The following is a 24383-nucleotide window of genomic DNA, read 5'->3' as shown; positions in this document are numbered from 1 at the left end:
TTTATTTTTGGAAAATGAAAACTATTGTTTCTTGTCGCTTGCCTAAGTCCGTAGAAAATTAGGGCATGTGAGATGAAAGAAAACAACTGGTTTGCATGTATCATTCCTGAGGGAGTACTTGACAAATATCTGAGATGTGTATTTGCCATTTATAACATCAGATTCGGTGAAATGTTAAGAAATTTATACACATTTATATGACCACTGAATCAAAAGGAACACGACAATAAAAGAGGCACATGTTGCTTATTTGTATTAACGAGTTCCTCCGATAGCATATCATTTCACATTCCATTATACTACATTTTTACAAGATAGCCATGCAAACTCTTCGGTAAATTGCGGCTACGCAGTGCAAGTATAATGTTAGCTTAGCTGGATTATCACGCGTTATTAATAATATTAAAACGCAGATGGATTATTTTGGCAATAGTGTGAATCCTCATGCGGCTGGTAATTTTTATATAAAAAGACAAAAGGCTAACAGGAAAAGCCGCATTCAAAGGACGCAGCCGCCCATACAGCACTCCACATGGAAATATAGGCTTGTGCAACTGTATACACGCACACGGTGACTTAGCACATGTACACAGTAATACAAATGAACGCAGTACTAATAATACTAACAAAGAAATATATTCGAAGGTCTTCCTAACCCTTCGCAAAAAAGACGGAATTATTTCATTGGGATACATAAGTATCATAATAAACGTGATGTCGTATCTGTAAGACAATGTGATTTGATTTTCCTTTCTGACATTTCTGACCCGCTTGATCACATATTTGACAAATGACCCATATTTCGATGAAACAAATATTCAATATAACTCTCATCGAAAATAAATTTGCTTTTGCGAAACCAGTAATAATTCATCTTTTTGATATTTAAACATTTATTTAATGATAAGATATAATATGTTAGAATATAAAGCTACCTCTTCCACAATGTTTTCATTGTTTCCATCTGAACCTCTGTCAACCACCATCTGCTCAATTTCTCGACCGTCTCCTTGCAAAGATAATTTGAACTCCGTTTCTTTAGAGTAACCTGCAAAAACAAAAATTGTCAAAATGCATCAAATTTTCCGACTGGTTAGCTCAGTAAGTCATAAAACTATGAAACGAGAAGCAACGAGTTTAATTCACGGGGCTGCGGACGTTTTCCATGTCGAGTTGATATTAAACAGTGTGTTTGATGTTACCAAATGAACATCACTGCAATTCTCACAAGTTGCGCAACCGCTAGTGGAAACAAAATCTCAAGATTTACGAGTGAAAGATATATATGTTTTTTACGCTATAAAACCCAGTCAAAAAGAATTTACCAGGATATAATAATCAATCAGTTGTAGTAATTTGCAGAAGCACACTTAATCAAATAAAACTATTAAACATGAATGAATAAAAATATAGACCGTTCGAGGTGAAAGTCATCGAAGAGTGCTGTCTAACCTTCACTGCAGGCAACATCTCTTGTTCTGAAAAAAATATGTGTAAGGAATAGTATGATATACTTACATGTACAATGTTGAATAATCTAAAGTGCATAAACAAGTGTAGCGCATACCACTTTAAAACATTTTATTTTTCTATGCTGGAAAAATCGCCTTACTTACACGGGATGTAAGGCGTCTTTCGAATTGTAATTTATGTATGAATGCTATTATATTGATAATATTGGTGATATTTACCTAATAATAATACAATATTAAAGTGTTTAATATACTGATTGGCATGGGCTAAATGAAATGTAAGGCCCTCCATGACAGTGTTTAACTGCTTATTCATTTGTACAAGTACACAGCAATAAGCAACGTACTTTTACGAAACAAAAACAAAACTGTTGGTTCATGCAGCATCATGCTTAATACAATTTTTTCAATCCATTCTAACTTGCTATGATATAATTAATTTCAAGCGTTACAGATCAGTATATATCACGAACATCACCTATGTTTGCATTATTTATTAAATGAAATAGCAAATGCGAACATAATGTACATAAGTTAAAACAGATTTGAATTAAGTGAATATAATGTAATACCTTTATATACAGTAGAATAAGACGTTTATCGGTATGTTCAACTTGTTATTACATTATTGAACTACATGTATCATCATATCATAGGATACAAGTTATACCCTTACATGAATTTCATAATTTTGACATTTTTTAAAAACTTTGTTCTGTACACGTCATATTACGATGTATTATTCAATATTCCAAATTCAAGAATTATTTATTTTTGCCTAACAAAATATCTTGAATCAATGAAAGTATAATATTTAGGTCTTGTTATTAATATCTGGTTTGCAGTAATACTTAAGTGATAGTCCGTGTCTAAAATGTAGCCAAATATTAACGCCAGGCATCAGTATCAGCCAAGTTACAAAACCACATGTGGAAATAAGGCATTGTTGCTACTTGTTTGTAATTGTGTTTTTCGTTTAAAGTCGTTTTAAATGTTACAATTCAGTATAAATTACCCTCAAATGCCAAAGTACCTGTACTTGAAGAAAAGTCCATCATGATCTCAGAATTGGTCAGCACGTCACATAGATGTGGATATTCTTCTTCGATTACCTGAACAAATCGTTCATACTCTGTGACTGTCTTCTTTTTTATATATTTAATCAAGTATTTCAGTTTGTCAGGCTTAAACTGCATATCCTGTATATTTTCATGTTCGTCAAACTCTATGACTTCCTTCTCCAGCAGTAAGTCAATAATATGCTTCGGATCTAGTTCATCACCTCTCACTTTCTCGAAATAGGACAATTTGTCTTGCCACCGATCGGAAACATCTGATACCAATGCTTTAGAATCATCTGTAATATAATGTCAAAGAAATGACCGAAATTCGGAGAAGCATGAGACTTTTGTTGTCTAATAATAAGAAATTACAATGAATAAAATCAGAGCAAAGACAAATAAACACAGTATACTGTAACACACATGGTACTCTTAAATTGGATGTTCTCTGTGTAGACAAAAAACTCACAGGGTATTACTACAGATGTTTCAACTTAAAATTAAACATTTGGAGTCTTTGAGAGGATATTACACAAGAGATTCTAAATTGTACTAATTTTTTCATTACGACATCCTACTGACGCATATATTTTTTGCTAAATACTTAAAAAAATATCGAAACATTCTTCACAAAATTGGATAAAGGATAAAAGTTTGTCACCCCTTCGCCTCAACTAGCCTCTCAACTAGCTCAGTTTGCTTTCATTTGACCTGTTTGTGTTGTCGTCTGTTTTATTTAAGACAGTGGGTCAGATAATAAAATATTTTTCAATGTTTTCAATGATGGTAAAGAAAGATCAATTATATGATGGCATTAATTTCATACAAATAATATGAAGATTAAAACTACAAATTGTAAATATATTAAAGCAACATGTTTTGACATATAACAGATGTCAATAAGGTAAACAAATGAGAATTACAATAAGTGTGGTGGCCCTTGACTGACCGCTGTCGACAAGCCGTCCCAGTTACACTTGTCTATTAACTGACGAGTGCTTAGGTCAAGAGGAAAGATATGATGAATATAGAAATTTACAAAAGTGGAATATGGTTGAAGATATTTTCTATATTTTGCAGATCTGGTGAGGCTTGATGTTGGAATGAGATACTGATCGGCTGGAATATCTACCAGATTGTAGATGTTCCTCGAACAACATTATTAGTTGAACATATGTTATTCTGGACTCCCGTTGCAAATAGTCCAGCATGGAGGCATCACTATTGATGTTGTGGTGCCTGTTTCTGACATTGCGGACTGCCCTCTTCTGCACTATCTCTACAGTTTTATAGCCCGGACTTTGTGTAGAGGTGCCATGCGATGGAATGTATTCTAGAATTATATGCACAGACGAGGTGTAGAGTGTTGTCTTGGTTTTCTGCTATTTCTGGGGTTTCGATAGAGGAAACCTATTGTACTATTTCCCATCTTGGTAATCCTGTCAATATGTTGGTTCCAGGATAGGTTCTGCATCAGGTGAACTCCTGGGTACTTGGTACAAGCCTCTGAATCAGGTGTGTGACCCTGAAAGATGTAGGTGTACATGATGTACCTCTTCTGGTGTACAGGTAGGTCACTGTACTTTTCAGGGTGAAATGACATACACTATCGCTCTTCCCAGACAGCAATATTATGTGAGTCTTGTTGAAGTTGTATGCGTTTAGCTTGATCTCGCTGTATACTAAACATTTATCTTCGAAGAATCGAGACCTGGAAATTTCTGAATTAACAAGATAAAAAGCTCAATTGAGTGATGAAATTTGGACGATATAGGTGCCCCCACCTTCGTCCATCTAAGAAAAATGACTTCATATACCTTGTCATTATACGATGTGAGTGGTGATGTAGTTTGAATCAAAACCATTCGGTAATTACAGGAATGGAGTGAAAGTGCTCAAAACATTAACCAGAAATTCTTATTATGAAAGAGGCATTATTTATTGAACATTTCTGTCAGAGCAATAACCATTGTATGGTATTGTGCGGTTAATGTGGAATAAAAATATTAAGTAGGAAACAAATCAATTTAACAATAAAAGATAAAGAGTAGAAATGCATCAAAATATTATCCGGAAATTATTAGCATAACAGGGCATAATTCATAAAATATTTGTGCAAGAGTTTAAAACCGTAGTAGCGGATGATGATGTGAAATGAATCTAATAAATTTGAACAGAATCCGACAAGTAATATAAAGATAAAATTGAAAGTGTTCGAAGACTAAAACTAAGCTCCGAACGCAGAAACAAACACTGATGATGACGCAAAGGTAAGTAGGATAGCTCTGCAAATACTTCGTATAATCGAGCTAAAATATCAGATTTTAATCATAAAATTTAGCAATAATATACCTCGATATGCGAATTCGCCTGTTTTGAAGTTTTCAAACAAATAATCGCATTTTTCCTTTTCTAGCACATCTAAAAGCTTTTCAATGAACGATGTATCTCCTTCCGGAATCTTTCGTGAGTATCGTACCAGGCACTTCAAAAGAATGTCACTTTTCTGTCCATGGCTCCTTGCATCTGTTATCTTTCTTCTGTCCGCGTCATTCATGATATCACTTTCACAAAGTCTGTCTGCAACACCGTCCGGGTCAAGATCATCTTTCAGTTTTACGTAGTTCTTTTGTAAAAACTTTCTCAGATTGTAATTTACGGGCTGTTAAAATAAGATTATTTAATTATAATATATTTGGTTCAAAAACTGACAGTTATAACGCATATTGGTAAATTTTAACCGATTCCGCTTTTTTTTTAAATTTACGATTGACACGTAAAACACAGTGAAATATTGCTACATTAAAATACCTTATTATAGATCATATAGTTCGCTTTTATGCTCGAGACAAATGATGGTTCTAATATTTATTGAAAGAGGTAGGCACAAATTAATTGATTTTCGGTTTTACATACTTTGACAGTATAAACTATACTATACTCCAGCGTATATCGCTGAACTATCTTTGACTCTTTAGAATGTATGCTAGGGATAAGGCATGCTTTTCCAAAAAAAACTTTTAAGGGTACTAATGCTGTGATTATTAAGCGGCTCCACAGTTCAGTCCAAGAAATAAGACCAGTCGGACGGACGAATCTAAAAGAACATGTTTACCTGAAAAACGTTTTGGGGGAGAAGCAAATAAATAGCCTGTGTTTCAAATATCTTACATGCTTCACTAAATTATCATAAAACACACGTTTATGTAAACATAAGTCTACCTTTTCTGTTACATCGAATTGTAACCACCTTTGAGCACAGGCAGAACTTAGCTGTTTACCAATCTCTGAAAAATTCAATTTAGACAATATTGCAAATGAGTTTAGAATAGTCATGTGTACGTAATTCTTCCTTGCATTATGTCTTATATTGAAAATACAATATAATAATCAATCTTAGTTAAAATATCACCTTATTGTATCGATTCCATGACAATCAGAAGCAGCTAAGGTGTCAATTAACCAGTATCGTCGCTTTTGGAAATCAACATCTTCAATAAAGCAGAAGAATAATTGGCAACTCATGCTATAACGGAGGATAGTAAACACAATAAATAGACAAACAAAAATCTTCTCATGCATCACATTTTGTCAAACTCTTGAACATAACAAAGGTCTATTTCTGCAATTTGGAATAAGTTTAGGCAATTATAAAGTAAATTCCAAAAGAAAATTTGAAAACAAATAAATCATTTTAAGATTTCTCTGATATTACGACCACATTTGACTTTTCTAACAGAGATCACAAAAGCACATACAGGTATTGAGCTTCTTAACAAGTGAATTCATTTTTTAACATAAAACAGTTCCTAAAGTTTACAATGACACTATTATTTTGACAAAGGTAAAATGATAAGTAAACTTTATGACCATGGTTCTGAGAACATAGTTCTGTGTAAAGCAAGTATCTACACTTTGACGTCCATGTAAAAAAGACTCCCTTGTATACTTCTTTGGTTACTGTTGTGAACATCTTCATATGCTCATAGTCAGGTGTAAAACGTATCTCTGGCATTGGAAATCAACAATACCAGTGAACTCATGAAGGAACTATTTGTCAAAAATACGAAAATATCCATGTCTTTAATCCTGCGCAAATATTCATAAAATAATTAAAAATGTCTGTATCATTTATTGTTGGACAATTGACATATATTTCATCAAACTGAGTCTGTTTTACTTTCCTTGATTGCTTCCTATGTTTCCGAAAGATCTTCTTAAAATTTAGTTTAACAATTTTTAAAAACACTATATATGTCTGGTCTGTTTATTGGGAATAGTCTTTGACTTTTGGCAATGGACTTTATGTCAGTTTCAGTATTTTAGGCTCTTTAGAACAAGAAGCCGTTGATTATGTTTGCTTTTTGCAAGACCTTAGACATTTCTCATCACATTTTCAGTGATAACACAGTCTAATTAAATTTAAGTGTTTAATGTCTATTTTGTAAATACTGCATACATGCTTATCGATTTTTGCGCTTTGGATGGTTTTAATTTCTTAAGGGACTTACCAGCTGTTGATGGAACACTACTTGGTCCTTGCTGACCTGACAAGCAGTAAGGAGAAAGCTTTGCAACCGAATGATTTGAAGGTGTCAAAGGCACACTTGAACCAGGTGATTGCAAAGTTTCTGCTGATGAATACCGTTTTGGTATTAACAGTGTCCCAGTAGAACTGTCGTCCCTTTCATCATCTTAAAACAAAATAGGTGTTTTAGTAATATTTAGTAAAGAACATTGCGTCTGTCATAAATTAAATAGAATTTTCACCTCAAGCGATGTTTATATTCCAAGTAGACAGTGGTCCAGTGATAAATTACTTGAACTTTCAATATAGCCGACCCGGGCTCGATTGCCGGCTTTGGCACTAGAATTTCTAACATGATGCTCATAGTATTTCCCACTTGTACTGTACATGCTTTAACCCCTGGAGACCAAGAAGTCATGTATCTTTCCTCTCTATACCACCAGGCTGTCTGTCAAAACATTTCTGGACTATATCAGCAGGACGTGTCTGTATCTAAAAGACCTCTCTATGTCTCTGTTCCGGGAACTTCCTCTCACTTTGTCCGTCCGGTCAGATCGCTATGTATATTCACTGGTAGAGGATGGATTTCGCGGCCCTGGCGGCTGCGTTTATTTGGAAAGCGCACTTTATCATATTTGTCATAAAAATGGTGCTATATAGATTTGGTATAAAGATAATAATAATATTCTAAGACATATATATATAGTTCAAAATGTCAACCTTGATTATATCTTAATCAGTACATATCTACTTCCCTGGAGAAGTGTTATCAAAATATGTATTATCAACGGGTTTATAATTGAGATGAGCAATATCTTTGTAAAAACCTGTGGTAAAACAGTAAAACGCTTGGGCTGCTATTTATATTACTTATAAAATATGCTCGGTGCAGGTTAAAAAAAGAGCAAACTACTTGTATCCTTTCGAAGCCTTTAGAAGTACTTTATAAGAACACCTTTATAATTGTGTAGCTTTATCTGCATATCCAAAACATCAAACGCTGTTGTTGGCCTTTGTGTGTCTTTTCTCTGAAATATTTGTAAAAAAAAAAGTACAGACTGTGCTAATGGTAGTTTTATTTAATCAGTAGATGCGCCTCATATATGTGGTGCTAATGTTAATAGTTTCTCTACTTTCTCTATGTAACCGAACAGAATTTAAACAGGAAAGGACTGTCTCCGCTGTACAATGTAGTTCAATGCGGAATAATTTACCACCTCTGACATCATTATTGTTACAGACCGGAAAATTTGACCTACTCTATCACCACCTTTGAGGCAGCCGTTGACTTGATCACAAACTTACAAGTACTCATGCCCAGTAAAAAATAGTTCAACATACTTTGAATATATACCAATGGCGCAGTTATTTACTACGAATAACTATCGGCTGCCTTTACTTAACATATTTTTACTTTGCAGGGGATTTGAATGCATAACTGTATATATCACCAAATCGCAAAATCGCAGTATCATATTGATGATATGGTTAGCCAAATTAAATTCTATACGTACTGGTATTGGGTTTCTAACTATCAAAGCGCTGTTAGCGCTTGTGCTATTTTTGGAATGGATTCTTTTCGTACACATACTAACATAAATCACCTTCCATCAGTACTCAGTACTGTACTCAGTACTTTGATTTTGTTTGTATTTGCGTTATAATGTATTGGTTTGCTGGTTTTACACCGTTTATTGTGCAACATGAAATGACGGTCATGCTATTACTAGCTTGTTATTCGTAAGTAATTGACAACTTCCCTTCCAAAGAGATGAAAGGAGAATGTCTTCATATTATCTGGGTTTTGAACTAGAGATATTAACCGTCTTATCATTTTCCTAAAGAAGCGTTCCTTTCGGAAGTCGTACGTAACTATTTTGAAATGCTTTTACTAGAAAAATATTGCATATAATTGTTTATGTACAATCTAAGCAATCATTGAAGGTCTGAAGACAATTAAATAAATTATTAACGATTCTGATGAGGATTATAATATATTAACATAAACAGAGAGTGGACAGTTCAAACCACGTTCTTCAAATGGAGAAAAGCCACACAAAGACGATTGTTCGCTTGGTAAATGAGCCGTTCCTTCCGTAAGACCTTCAAAGAATAATATCAATAAACAAGAGGACCATGATGGCCCTAGAGTGCTCCCCTGAGTTACACAGCTTACTTGAACAGTCACGTATTGAAAGTAATTTGAAATTGGGGAAGGGCTTTCTGACAAGAAGAGATTAAATAATTCCATTAAATAAATAATATTTCAATATAGCTATATAAAGACATATAGCCCAGCCCCTATGCAGCCATGTTTTTAAACAAATCAAGATGACTAAAAGGCATTTTGTACAGCGCCATCAAGGGAACATTAACTTTAAATTAATTTGAAATTGAACCGGCGGTTTGAGAGGAGTCGATTTTCAAAGATTTCCACATAGCTATATATTGTTAACTTGTCATGTCCCCCCCCCCCCACCCTCACCCCGCCCCCCAGCGGCAATGGATTTTGAGAAACACAATGACTTCAAAGAATTTGGTACAGAGTCACCAATAGGAATATTGCTGTGAAATTATTTTTAAATATCGAACCAGCTGTTTCAGAGGAGAAGATTGTTAAAGTTTTCCATATAGCCAAACAGCGAAACTGACCTTTCTTAACAAAATGATAATTATGGTTGTGAGAAATTTGGTAGAGGGTCACACAAGGATCATTACTGTGAAATCATATTCAAATCGAGCCAACAGTTTCAGAGCAAAAACATCAAAGTTTTCGATACAACCACAAAGAAAAAACTAACCCGTCGCCTAGCTGCCATGTTTTTTTAACGAAAGAGAATGATTTGAGGAATTAAGAAGAGGGTCACCAAAAAATCATTTCTGTGAAATTAGTTTTAAATCGAGCTTGCATTTTAGAAGAGATTCCATATAGCCATAAAAAGAAACTGAACCCGCACCCCCCACCCCCCCCCCCGCTGGTCTTTTCTATGAAAAAGAATTACAGTGTATTTGAAAGAACTCGATAGAGGGTCAATTAAGGAATATGCTGTGAAAATTCGCAATTTGACTAGTAGTTTCAGCGAAGAAGAGTTTCAATGTTTTCCATATAGTCATATAGCGAAAACTACCCATGGCCCCTGGTGGCCATGTTTTACAACAGAACAGAATGATTTGAATGAATTTGGTAGACGGTCGACAAAAAAACTTATGTTAAATTATTTCAAAATCGATCAACGGTTTCTGAGAGGAGGTTTTACCATGGAAACCAGAACTCAGCTTGGATGGCCTTGGTTTAAAGAAATCTGAAAAGAGATCATCCAGTCAATATACCTATGAAATTTAGTTACAATTGGCATGTGACCTGTTCCGTACAGAAATTGTGGACGACGGACGGACGGACGACGAGCATCCTACGATCCTAAAAGCGCACCACGAACACATTGTGCTCCAGTGAGCTAAACAGGTGAGACAGAAATGATGATAAACATTTTCCTTCGTAAGTAATACCTATTTATACTGTGACCATCAATAACATTTTTAATGACCCACCACAACCTAGTTATCTACTCTTCCTCCCTAACACACACACACACACACACACACACACACACGCACGCACACGCAAACGCAAACACGCACGCACACACGCACGCGCACACGCACACGCACACACACACGTATTACACAACTATACTGACAAGATAACAGGTGGACTTTTTATTTGTTTGTTTGTTTGTTTGTGTTGGGTTTAACGCCGTTTTTCAACAGTATTTCAGTTATGTAATGGTGGGCAGTTAACCTAACCAGTGTTCCTGGATTCTGTACCAGTACAAACCTGTTTCAGACATAATAATAACATAATGTCTTTTATCAAATCGCCACGGAAAACATATAGCCCGCCCGAGGATCGAACTCGCGACCCCGCGATCCGTAGATCGGCGCTTTTCCTATTGAGCTAAGCGAGCGGGTGGTGGACTTTTTAGGTCTTTCCTAAATTAATGTGTTCTGCATCATAATTCATCAATCCATTTCTTTTCAGAACAGTTTTAAAAACACATATTAGCAACTATCTTACACTGTAGAATCGATGTGTTGTATTAGTTTATCTAATAACATCTAAAACTATGCATATTGCTACAGTGCTTAGACATTAAACACATTGTCTTGACCTAATGTATGTCACTGTTCATTTGTAACTATATACTTGTATTTCTCAATGTTTTGATGCAAATAATGTATAATTACCATCACGGAAACACAGAAGAATACAGTAATTCTATGGTGGGTCTTTAACATTCAGGTATCCCGTAAGAGTATAGTATATATTCACATAAACTTTAAGAAATCATTAGACAGCCTGAGAATTGCTTACACGATAGCCTAACAATAAATCACCCGAATCGAGAATACAAGAAAATTGTATCAGTACATTTAATGCTTGATGCAAAGCACTGAAGGAAAACTAGTTTCTCTTCTCTCGAGCGTGCAAGTATAACAAGTTTAATCTAAAGCTCATCCTTTGAACAGTATATGGTAGGTAAATACATGTACTTGCGTCATTTCTTCTCCGTTTCTTAACATTATCATCTGTCAGACAGTCATCCTCTTCTTCTGTATAGCCAGCACTGAACTCGCTCAGACTTTTAAAAAGATGGACAATAAAACTGTATGAGTGGTAATCATTCTAAATATACATACTGCATAACTCATCTGATATTAACTTAACTTTATGACAGAGATATGTCCTATTGATCAATAGAGAAGCTTAATTAACAGTTCTGTCCTTGTGCATATTGTAAGACATAAAGATAAACTTAGTGAAAGACGACTTGCCTGGAATCGGTACGTATTCTTTTCTTCATTTTGAGGTTAACCTGCAAGAAAAGGTATCACATGTTTTACTAATTTTCTCAATTTTTGTTGAGAATTCTATGATATCTATGCTCCAACGTTTTATGCCACCTTTCTCCCCACCCTTTGGGGAGGCATATAGTAATTGCAATGTCCGTCCGTTACTTTGTTCGTTCGTCCCGAATTAGTTACCAGTCTGTTTTATGTATTTATTTGTTGGTTTTTGTTGGGTTTAACGTCGCACTGACATAATTCATATAGCGACTTTCCAGCTTTTGATAGTGGAGGAAGACCCCAGGTGTTCTTCCGTGCATTATTTCATCACGGGCGGGCACCATAGAAGAACCACCGAACTTCTGTAGATGGCTTCTGTGGATGGCTTCCTCACATGAAGAATGCAACGCCCGAGTGAGGCTCGAACTCACATCAGTGAAGGGCAAGTGATTTGAAGACAGCGATTTCAATCACTTGACCACGGAGGGCCTGTTGTTCAAGTGTGTCATTTTGTCATCCATCAAAGCACTTTTATAGGGATTTTAATATAACTTGGCACAAATGTTCCCTTTAATGAGACAATGTGTCATGTACAAGGCCCGTACCCCTAGCTCAAAGATCAAGGTCACATTTGGTGGTCAAAAGTCAACAGGCCTTAATTACTGTCCGATATGTAGCTCAGACATCCATCAAGGGATCTTAATATTACTTGGCACAAATAATTCTCATAATCAGACAATGTATCATGCGTAGAACAAGAACCATAGCTCAAATAACATCGGTTTCTTCGGCTACGCCGACCTTAAAGGGTATCCATTCGAACAGAAGTGTTCCAGAAAACCGATAGATTTATAAAAGTCACAGATTTCTCGCCGAAACTAGAACGTCAGTTGTCAGCACTGGTGTCATTTACCAGCATGTTTACAGACTCGTCACCTGATAACAGGGATTGATAAGTATGTGCTCATTTAAACGTTGAATCGACTATTGTTTCCAAATTCCAATTTCATAGTTTCCAATCTACTACATGTAGTAGTATAAGAAGCATTGATGGAAAAAGTAAATTTAAAACAAGTTTAAATTGCGACAAAATATGTTTTATCTCGCCACCTATGCTCAGTTCGTTTTAAAACGCTAAAAGATATTGACGTAATGGGCTGACCCAAAGTGACTTTACTTTATTATATACTTTATACACTAACATTTTGATAGTAAAATCTAATGTAAAAGTAGCGGATCATAAGGATTCGCCAACACTGACGACTCCAAAGTTTTTTTGTCAAACAATGAGTAAAACAGATAAATGTCAATGACTAACAAGAAAAATCTGACATAAAGGTAGCTAAACTTTTCTTAAGCAGATAGCAAACCAGAATAATGTAAATACAATCTAAACTATCAAAAGTTGACACTAGACAGAACATTTTCTTACAAATCCCTATCTATATCAAAGATAATAATTTTACTGAACAGCTGACCGTTTGTTTACACGTACAGAATAAAATACATGTTAAGTACACAGATATTGATGACGTCATACACATCAATTGTTGCTACTCAGTATAAGAAAAGTTACATTGCTCAACAACATTAGGTAATCATGACATGCTCTTGTCTGTATATTAAGCCAAGTGTTCTGCGTGATAGGTGGCCAATTTACGTTCGCTGAATCAAACAACATTGTTTACAACAGGACCGTATGGAGTAGGTCACGGTCTGTCTTCAGGAATCGAATGTAACAATAAATGAATAATTCTTAACAATGTCGGATTTTCCTTTCCTTTTAAATGTTTTTTCAAAAGAATCATCTTAAATATTCGCATTATTCTTAAATGCCTTAAAATATTATAGGAAGGGACTACTTTTCGCCCACAAAGGTCAAATAACCGCTAATTAAACAAATAAAGTATCTGCTACGGATTAAATATATAAAATGTTAATTAAACAAATCTAATTATCCATATGGAAAAGACTTACATTTCTTGTGGCATCCAACGAGTAATATTTTATTTATTAATTATAAAGTAACTTTAAATGAACTTGTACGTGACCGTGCACTACTTTCTTTTAGTCACTTTCTCGGCGCTCTCCCGCCACTGCATGCTTACAAACAAGCAAATAAGCTTACAATAGAAAGAATCAAAGATTACATATCTGTACGTGTTTAGTCTATTCATATAATAGTGCTTAAAACAGAAATATTTATCCTCCAACGGTAATTCTGTTAACACACATACACTTAATGTAAAAAAGTAAAGTGGGAAAACCCAAATTCTAAAAATAAATCCAAGTAATAATCTTTAAACAAAATCATTGTGTATATAATAAAACAGAAATGCAAGGTTTAAAAATGCTATTCTTTTGCAAAATATATCAAGTTTAAATTTATTGAATGGTTACAGACATTAAAACACTAAATTACTTACTTAATGTCTGTTCCACGTACACGCTATTAACGACTGAGTCACGGGCACATGTCACGTCATCTGCATTTCCTTTACTAGTTAGGCATTACTAGTTAGATAAGTAAATATGACCCTGACCTGTTACTGGTCCAAAATAATTTGCTGCTTCTAAACAAAATGAAAATGCAACATTCGAGTGAAAATAATTATTTTTCTCTACATAAGTTTGCTAACATGAAGTAAAATCATTGTATGCATATTTTTTCATCTTTAACTTTAAAGGGGAAATCAATCTGGGCATTTCATTGAAGTTTTAAAAAGACACAGGAGCAAATATATTCTAGCTATAAGATATTCAGAAGCTAAACAACATTTGTCAGTAACGGCATAAAATTGTGTTTTCACTAAGAACAATAGAAACGTTTTGATAAAAAAAACACTTTAGATAATTTTTAAATGGGTAAAGAGGGTCATAGATAAGAATTTTCTCTAACAACCAGCGTACTACGTATACTGGATATTTATAGGTTATTAGCTTTGTATCGGGAAATATGCACGAGTTCTTCAGCGGAAATATTGCGCGACTTTAGGAGCGCAATATTCTTCCGCTGAAGAAAGAGTGCATATTTCCCGATGCAAAAATAATAACATTTTTATTACATACGCATCTACAAGTATAAATATTATGTAAATATCATAAATATGTTCAACAGCCTGAATAGCATTGACAATACTGAACTAAATAGAAAAAATAATGGTGCAACAACACACACTGAATTACGTCACGCACCCGATATGAAATTCAGGCGTCAGTGTTTGGAAAAATATTGACGTTCCCGGTACCAGTGTAACTTAACGGGGAACAGAAACGAGTATGTAATAATTGAAACATATACATGTAGCAACACAAATTTATATTTAAAATTTGTTTGAAACTGCTTCAAGCACATATAGTCGTTTAAGTAGTACAAACCAGCAAGGGGGGGGGGGGACACTAAAATAATTAATTATCCAATACTTTCTCGAATACATTCAAGAGGATTTATCATTTGTGTCATAGCCATACAAAATCCTGCTTTGTTATAAATTTGCATACATTACAAGATCAATTAGTACCTCTGTTCTAATTCCCAGACTACGTATTTGATAGATGTCTGATGAGTTAAATAAAAATTCCTGCTAAAAAGGAATGGCTTGGCTTGTTAAGGAAATAGAATCAATATAAGGCAGTTGTAAGCTTGTTAGTGTTCGGTGCATAAAATACAAAATATCCTGAAGCCCATTTGCTCAAGCTATGTAAAGATTTTTGTTTGTTAATAAACACTACCCTTTAACAAACTAATGGGATTGGCCACAAAATAAGCCCAGATATTTGCGGCAAATTTTCCTCCGAGATACCCATTTGGCAAATATCATTACTTCATCGCTTCAGTCAATTTTATCTTCTTCTGTTGAATTACACATCATATTCACTCAAGGAGAACTACGTTCCGACGTAAGTCATGTCTCAACGATATCATGTGACATATCCCAACGATTTCGTTGCGGTGTCGCTCCGTACGACCTTGTTGATTCATTTAATATTATGTGCAATGAAGCATTGATTCTACGTTTTCATAACTGAAAAGATTAGTTTGAATTACTGAAGATAGCTTGGCACAGAAATAATAATACTAAAAAGAACAACCCAAGACAGTTGTATGAATACATTACTTTTACTATCAATAATTTTACTATAGCAAGCAATTAGTACCTAATTTCGTTTAAATTAATGGTTGGCAGAAATTGGTCACAGCTTCACATAAATGTCAATATACAAATACATATGATATAAAGTATATGTTTAAAATGCAGATGTGGAGGCCCTGTGAACAGAGGCCTAATACAGTATACTTGAAACAAACAAACTTCTTATTACACAACGTTAAGATATACTGGTGGAGGCTGACCTAACCGCCGAACCTGGGATCAGAATTCAACGGAGATCAGGTATGCAAAAAACAGACATACAGAATCAGTGACTACGTTAAACGTTTATATATGACACATACACATTTCACAGTTCTGGAAAACAGACACTGTCATGTCCATACATCAACATGTGAAAACTGCCAATATTCCATGTGAAGCTGTAACGACTGAAGGGAAGGAAGGTGTAGGCTGAACTTGAACACATAAGATGTACCTGAAATTATAAAGAAAAAGGAGAACACAAACAAAATAAGGGGAGTGGAGGTGGGATATTAAACATCAGCAAGTATAAACAATCGAGGATTCCTTCGATAAGAAGCAAAATCAACCCTCGCATCTATTTGCAAACGACCTTCTTCTTCCATGTGCAAAACTGAAAGGACCCAAAAGGAGATTAAATCGCAACAAGTATATTAATATACCAACAAGACATAAGCTAAAGCGGGCCCTTACAACGGGATAAGAGCTCCTTCAGTAACAGGTTTTGAATGGTAATCATTAAAAACACATTACTGAAGATAGCTTGGCACAGAAATAATAATACTAAAAAGAACAACCCAAGACAGTTGTATGAATACATTACTTTTACTATCAATAATTTTACTATAGCAAGCAATTAGTACCTAATTTCGTTTAATTAATGGTTGGCAGAAATTGGTCACAGCTTCACATAAATGTCAATATACAAATACATATAAATATAAAGTATATGTTTAAAATGCAGATGTGGGGGGCCCTGTGAACAGAGGCCTAATACAGTATACTTGAAACAAACAAACTTCTTATAACACAACGTTAAGATATACTGGTGGAGGCTGACCTAACCGCCGAACCTGGGATCAGAATTCAACGGAGATCAGGTATGCAAAAAACAGACATACAGAATCAGTGACTACGTTAAACGTTTATATTATGACACATACACATTTCACAGTTTGGAAAACAGACACTGTCATGTCCATACATAAACATGTGAAAACTGCCAATATTCCATGTGAAGCTGTAACGACTGAAGGGAAGGAAGGTGTAGGCTGAACTTGAACACATAAGATGTACCTGAAATTATAAAGAAAAGGAGAACACAAACAAAATAAGGGGAGTGGAGGGTGGGATATTAAACATCAGCAAGTATAAACAATCGAGGATTCCTTCGATAAGAAGCAAAATCAACCCTCGCATCTATTGCAAACGACCTTCTTCTTCCATGTGCAAAACTGAAAGGACCCAAAAGGAGATTAAATCGCAACAAGTATATTAATATACCAACAAGACATAAGCTAAAGCGGGCCCTTACAACAGGATAAGAGCTCCTTCAGTAACAGGTTTTGAATGGTAATCATTAAAAACACATTACTGAAGATAGCTTGGCACAGAAATAATAATACTAAAAAGAACAACCCAAGACAGTTGTATGAATACATTACTTTTACTATCAATAATTTTACTATAGCAAGCAATTAGTACCTAATTTCGTTTAAATTAATGGTTGGCAGAAATTGGTCACAGCTTCACATAAATGTCAATATACAAATACATATGATATAAAGTATATGTTTAAAATGCAGATGTGGAGGCCCTGTGAACAGAGGCCTAATACAGTATACTTGAAACAAACAAACTTCTTATTACACAACGTTAAGATATACTGGTGGAGGCTGACCTAACCGCCGAACCTGGGATCAGAATTCAACGGAGATCAGGTATGCAAAAACAGACATACAGAATCAGTGACTACGTATAAACGTTTATATATGACACATACACATTTCACAGTTCTGGAAACAGACACTGTCATGTCCATACATCAACATGTGAAAACTGCAATATTCCATGTGAAGCTGTAACGACTGCAAGGAAGGAAGGTGTAGGCTGAACTGAACACATAAGATGTACTGAAATTTAAGAAAAGGGGAACCAACAAAATAAGGGAGTGGAGGGTGGGATATAACATCAGCAAGTATAAACAATCGAGGATTCCTTCGATAAGAAGCAAAATCAACCCTCGCATCTATTTGCAAACGACCTTCTTCTTCCATGTGCAAAACTGAAAGGACCCAAAAGGAGATTAAATCGCAACAAGTATATTAATATACCAACAAGACATAAGCTAAAGCGGCCCTTACAACAGGATAAGAGCTCCTTCAGTAACAGGTTTTGAATGGTAATCATTAAAAACACATTACTGAAGATAGCTTGGCACAGAAATAATAATACTAAAAAGAACAACCCAAGACAGTTGTATGAATACATTACTTTTACTATCAATAATTTTACTATAGCAAGCAATTAGTACCTAATTTCGTTTAAATTAATGGTTGGCAGAAATTGGTCACAGCTTCACATAAATGTCAATATACAAATACATATGATATAAAGTATATGTTTAAAATGCAGATGTGGAGGCCCTGTGAACAGAGGCCTAATACAGTATACTTGAAACAAACAAACTTCTTATTACACAACGTTAAGATATACTGGTGGAGGCTGACCTAACCGCCACATGTCGAGAATTTGGAACAACGTGGAAAATACTTGACAACCGCCACCAGCTATATAAACTGCATAACTTACAGATTTAAATCACTCAACAAAAATCTCAAAATACTATTTAAGTATTCTCTCACAATATCTAAATGCGCATAGAATAATTAAGTCCATATATTAAACATCAGCAAGTATAAACAATCGAGGATTCCTTCGATAAGAAGCAAAATCAACCCTCGCATCTATTTGCAAACGACCTTCTTCTTCCATGTGCAAAACTGAAAGGACCCAAAAGGAGATTAAATCGCAACAAGTATATTAATATACCAACAAGACATAAGCTAAAGCGGGCCCTTACAACAGGATAAGAGCTCCTTCAGTAACAGGTTTTGAATGGTAATCATTAAAAACACAGTGTGGAAGCTATATTAGCTTTTTGGAGCATTTTGAAAGATACAACGAGCTAGTTACAAATAAACTTATGTAAGCTACATAAATGTTGCAAGGCCGCAACGATAACAGACAATATGTGACAACGTCTCACATACAGTGTTGCGAAGTCTAAACAATATACTTACCGTTTTAACTTTTAGAAAATTCTTATGTGCATCTTATCTTTACGTCGAGAACATTTCTTGACACTTTCATAAATGACTAGATGACGTCTGAGCAAGGTACAACAATTTAATCAGTATGACAAATGTATTTGTCGTTATCATTGTACACATTAATTATAGCCATACGCAGGCTGGAGTAAATTTGAAATGGATGCATAAATTCATATAAAGTTTCAGCATGAAAGTTAAAACGTAAAGTTATTGCTGTACAATAGAAACAATTACGTTTAGGTGTTCGCTATAGAAATACTTTCATTTATATCATAGTCCATGGAATGTTGTAAGCATTGTCGGTGGCTCCTTCACAATAGTTGTGTTCTGCTGAACCATTACTCATACATTCAGTTTTGAAAAAAGTGCATACATGTTATGCATTTCAATGTTTACATTCTACGTTAAAAGCGGATAGAGAGCCTGTCAGGTTTTAATACTTGGAAAAACATTACAATTTAATTATTTATACTTTACTGCTTGTCTTTCTTCCTCGTCCTTTTTAAACAAGCACATTTCCTGAAAATTTTATCAATTCGATTTGTTTTCATCACCCAATTTCCTTTTTAGATTCACAAAACTTGTGCATTTACTAAGATATGCCAAACTTATGCAGCTTACTGCATTACCTTTTAACTTTTCTTTTTCAAACTCAATTGATAAAAGTCGTTCTGTAACTCGAATATCTTTCATTTTGTCGTTTTAGTGAATCGCCCTTTTCCTTTCTTAATTGGAACCACTGCCTTACCCTTGCATGATCGTAAGAGGCGACTAATAGGGTTTTAACACTTGGTTTTGCTGAAACTCTGTGATTCCAGCAGGTATGCAAATTTTGATTCCATATCTCATGTTTTTATTTCGATGTAAATGAGATGTGAAACCAAAATTTGTAGTCCTGTTTGGCGCCATATAACCTATACTGTGTTGGTGCGCCGTAAAACCCAAATAAATAAATAAATCTTCCTTTCTTAAATTAAAAGTCATGCAAAAATAAGCATTTATTTTAATCTCAGATAGATTTGAAAAAAGCAACAAACATTTAAAATGGCATTGTATATTATGTGCACCCACAGTAAGTTAAAACGTGAAAAGTCTCCGCAGTCAATGGTCGCTGACTTTGAACCACTTGCCATCTCAACTATGTGCTTGAACTTAAGCTTTAAGTGTGGGATTTTCATGTAAGATATCCATCCAGTACGCTTGCAGTAGGTCGTTTGCTCTACAAAGATGCCCGTCCGTATATGAAATAATGTTCAGAAGGGCACCTAGGTCTTTCCATCACCATGAACCTTAATATATTTAATTGTCTCGGACACCGGTAATCAAAACTGTATAGATAATCAGGATCGTGAAGCATTACTTCCAGAACTTTGCACATAAATTAGCTATTTCGCAACAAATGTTTTCGTCACTTTGCGCAGGCGTACTGCTAATTTTGCCCGCAAATACTATTTACTATTACGTGCGAATGTATTAGGAAGCTGAGACGCCATAACTCGTAACCGCCCACGGCGCAAGTGCCCTCAGGACAGATATTTCTATCCAGTTCGTAAACACATGACTGAAGTTTTTCTTGCATATCGTATACAAATAAGCGTTTCATTTCTGACAGATAATTTTTGTTGCATACCGTATTTTACAAATAATAATAGAAATTTAAAGCAAATAGTACATTTTTGTAGCACTCCCTCTTATTGTAAAGTATTAACGCATAGCACATGAAATTAACGTCCGAAAGCTGAAGTGACGTCATGACGTTTCAGTGAAACTTTAGTTTGTTTGTTTGTAGCGTAACGTTATGTTCTTTCCGTAAAATAACGTATTTTGGGCCGAAAAATATACTATATATATAAAAAGGACGGAGAGAAGGTCTCAAGGTACCTGATAATGTCTTAGTTTGCATATACAATACCATATAATCAATGCATGAAGCGCTAGTTGTCATTACCAGCACGAGAGCCATCTGGCATGGGGGTGCCAGATGGGTTTTACATGCATGGGTAAAATAAACGGAAACGCCAGTCCGGTGTGCAAGAATTTTTTTTTCCTTATTGCATACCAAAAATTATTTCCATTGAGTTTCAATGGATCGGGATCGTGCAGTATTTTTCCTTATTATATACGTTACTATAAATAGTAACAAAAAAGCCGTTTAAAACGGTCATTGCGCCTTCTGTTTATGCATCAATAATGGCGCAGTGCGCCTCACGCGCCATAATCAGAATGGCCCCGGGTAACCGGCTGCCAGTGTGTTCTAATGTTGACGTCATGTGGCAACATTATTATGGCGATTGAAAGGGCGCTGAATCATTTTCAGATCGATTTTCAAATATTTATGACACTAATGATAAAAAGCAATACAAATAATGCTTTTAAGTTTTTGAAAATATGTGAAATGAAAATACCAAGATATATATGAAGCGAAGGTTTATAATAAAAAGGTCAATAAACGGCTGATTGTGCCTTATAGCCATACTGGTACACATAGTTTCATAATAGCCCTCGGGCTAAAGCCATATAGGCGTGCCATTATGGCAAGAAAGCACAACCCAGTCATACATTAACCTCTTAGTAATTCTTCGTGAAATGTTTTTTTCCCAACCCTAAACTATGCTTTATGTAAGAAAGGAAAACTATCAAGGCATTTGATTTTATACAATGTATAGCCTCTTATACAAATAATATAGTAACTGAAAAGCTGCAGTAAATGCTAGTACCAATAAACATTGCACTTTAAACTTTTCTTACAATATTAGAGGTACACATGTAATAAACAGGTAATTACACTGATTAACCGATACATATTGACATGGAACGCTTTCATATCGGACGTGGATGTTTTCTAAACGTTGTAATAGAAAGAATCGTGTGACGTCCATCGTGTCCACGCGCACGTTGCGACAACAAGCTGAGGTCAATTTCGCGGAAAATAGTAATGCACGTCAGTTTGAATTATTTGTTACATTTTCGAAGAAATTCTGGTATTTTCCGTTTTTCGTAACAAAACGATAATTAAGACATAAAGTAATCATTTGGAAGTGGGTATATAATAAAAAGGTTATCTATTTTGTATGTAAGTATATGCACTTGTTCTTTCACGGATAATATTGCCTTCCTTAAGTACCGCTGCAGAACAAGGCATATATTCACATACAAAGTTAATAACCTATAAATATTGATATTCCAGTTTCATATCGGATGTGTTTCGCCAATTGTGACGTCAGTTTCATGGATTTTGTCACGTTTTTAAGTTCTTTAACTAGGACATTTCCAGTTCCACTCGGGCTAAAGAACAAAATTTATATCATTGATATAATGAATAATACACGTGTAGTAATTGTGAAAGGTTTTTAGATTTGCATCGAGAAATATGCATTCATTCTTCATTAAGTCGCGCAATATTTTTATATGTCTGCTGCAGAACACGTTCATATTTCAATATACAAATTTAATAACCTACAACCTACATTACTCATGTCATGTTGCTTAGTTGCCTCCTGTGCTTCAAAAGAATCGTTTTACAGACTTTATAATAATTAAGGTGTGCACATTCGATAGTATAAGTGAACTCCGCGCCACCTCGTACATATTGCTTTCATTTGGACAAAGATATCTTGGTTTCTGGTATATTTTACTCGAAAAGCAATGTTTTAAGCCGCAAGACTTCGATTAGTGTCAGTAACGCTTACTTGTGTCGCGTTTAGAGTTAGTAACATCATCGGTTAGAGTGAGGAACATGATATTAAATAAATATTGCGTGTTTATGATAAAGCAGTTGCAGAAATACATTTCTAAGCTTAAAACTGGCACTGCTTTTAATCGACTCATTGACTGTCTGTAATTATTGCTTTTGTAAAAAGTGTAGTATATATCTTTTTATTCTGTTAAATAGCAAAATGCTTCCTTTTTCTCAATAACAGACGACTGTTTATTAAATCTAAATGTTTTATTCAATTTATGCGATTACTTTTAGAATCTGAAAACATGTTCATGTCAAGACACAGGTAAATATAATCAAAGTAGTTATTATATATGAAAATTATGTAAGCCCTGTCATATAGAGCGATACCGTAACCAAACGTCGTTGAGATATGTCACGTGATACTAGTATCGTTGAGACATGACTTACGTTGGAACGTAGTTCTCCCGGAGTGATATTCAGTGGCTCAAAAGTCGATAATTGTTTTATTATATCAAAGTTCATTTTTAGGCTAAATGGTAACCAACAGTTGATAGACAAAAAACGTTTAATTTCTGATTAAAAAACTTAACATATTTAATAAGTATCAGGAAACAGTCATGTGTTGATCTAGTTGCTTTCTTTTTGACCGTAGCTCCAAACCAAAAATGTAGGCGGAAAAACGCAAAATGTGCAGTTCACTATCAAAAGAAAAGAAGTTATTCTTCATATTCATGTCAAAGCATTTAGGTAGATAGACTATTTTAGAATAGTATTATGATAACAAAGATATCTATTTTTATTTTTCTATTTGTTCTTTTGATGTCTTGTGAATATTTAAATTGGGGTTTGTATTTCAAATGTGATTTTTCTTTAAATTTGTTGACAGTTATATGATGGATACATACATGTACATGTATATTAATTCTACTGACGATTGAGGCTTTGTTTGGATAATGTTATTGATGCTGGTAAGTTTTTAAAGTGTTTTTCTTCTCGCAATTATTTACAAACAAATGACATAAACTAATTCAAAATTATAAGTATTGGTAATCTAACTGTTCCCTCCATTTGACAAATCCATCACGAATTGAAAATGCAGTCTCTGTGTCTTGATTCTACTTTTCATAAGCATCATTCTGTTTATACTTCAGTGAAAACATTGTGTCCTTGTATCCCGCTGAAATGTTGATTTAATTTATTTTGTCATGTCACTTTATTTGCACAAAAGTATGCGATGTATCACAGATACTGTACACTTCCGTTTTAGCACTACTTTGCCTTGATATCTAAGCTCCATCCCTTTGGATAGTCTGTACAGTTTAAGGTT

The 24383-nt window shown here is 34.7% G+C and overlaps 1 protein-coding gene across 3 annotated transcripts in view; it reads right to left on the bottom strand.

Moving 5' to 3' along the window:
• The window catches only part of LOC128555805 (uncharacterized), a 36586-nt gene extending 22192 nt beyond the window's left edge, over window positions 1-14394 (bottom strand). The window contains exons 1-11 of one of the 3 annotated variants that reach the window (XM_053539400.1): window positions 14333-14394; window positions 11895-11935; window positions 11613-11701; window positions 9064-9164; window positions 8017-8089; window positions 7045-7227; window positions 5756-5820; window positions 4886-5195; window positions 2506-2829; window positions 1416-1478; window positions 936-1048 (exon numbers count right to left, since the gene is read on the bottom strand). In XM_053539400.1, coding sequence (XP_053395375.1) covers window positions 936-1048; window positions 1416-1478; window positions 2506-2829; window positions 4886-5195; window positions 5756-5820; window positions 7045-7227; window positions 8017-8089; window positions 9064-9164; window positions 11613-11701; window positions 11895-11923 — 1350 coding nt within the window. In that variant the 5' untranslated portion in view covers window positions 11924-11935; window positions 14333-14394. Of the gene's footprint in view, window positions 1-935; window positions 1049-1415; window positions 1479-2505; window positions 2830-4885; window positions 5196-5755; window positions 5821-5945; window positions 6584-7044; window positions 7228-8016; window positions 8090-9063; window positions 9165-11612; window positions 11702-11894; window positions 11936-13883; window positions 14161-14332 lie in introns of those variants that run through there. The other 2 variants (XM_053539399.1, XM_053539401.1) reach the window with 2 other exon arrangements.
• Window positions 14395-24383: the final 9989 nt, after the last annotated feature.

This window comes from Mercenaria mercenaria, chromosome 3, assembly GCF_021730395.1.
Source record: "Mercenaria mercenaria strain notata chromosome 3, MADL_Memer_1, whole genome shotgun sequence".
In the NCBI taxonomy this organism is placed as follows: Eukaryota; Metazoa; Mollusca; class Bivalvia; order Venerida; family Veneridae; genus Mercenaria; species Mercenaria mercenaria.
Note: the sequence above shows the minus strand (reverse complement) of the source record. Positions and strands in the feature narration are given on the sequence as shown.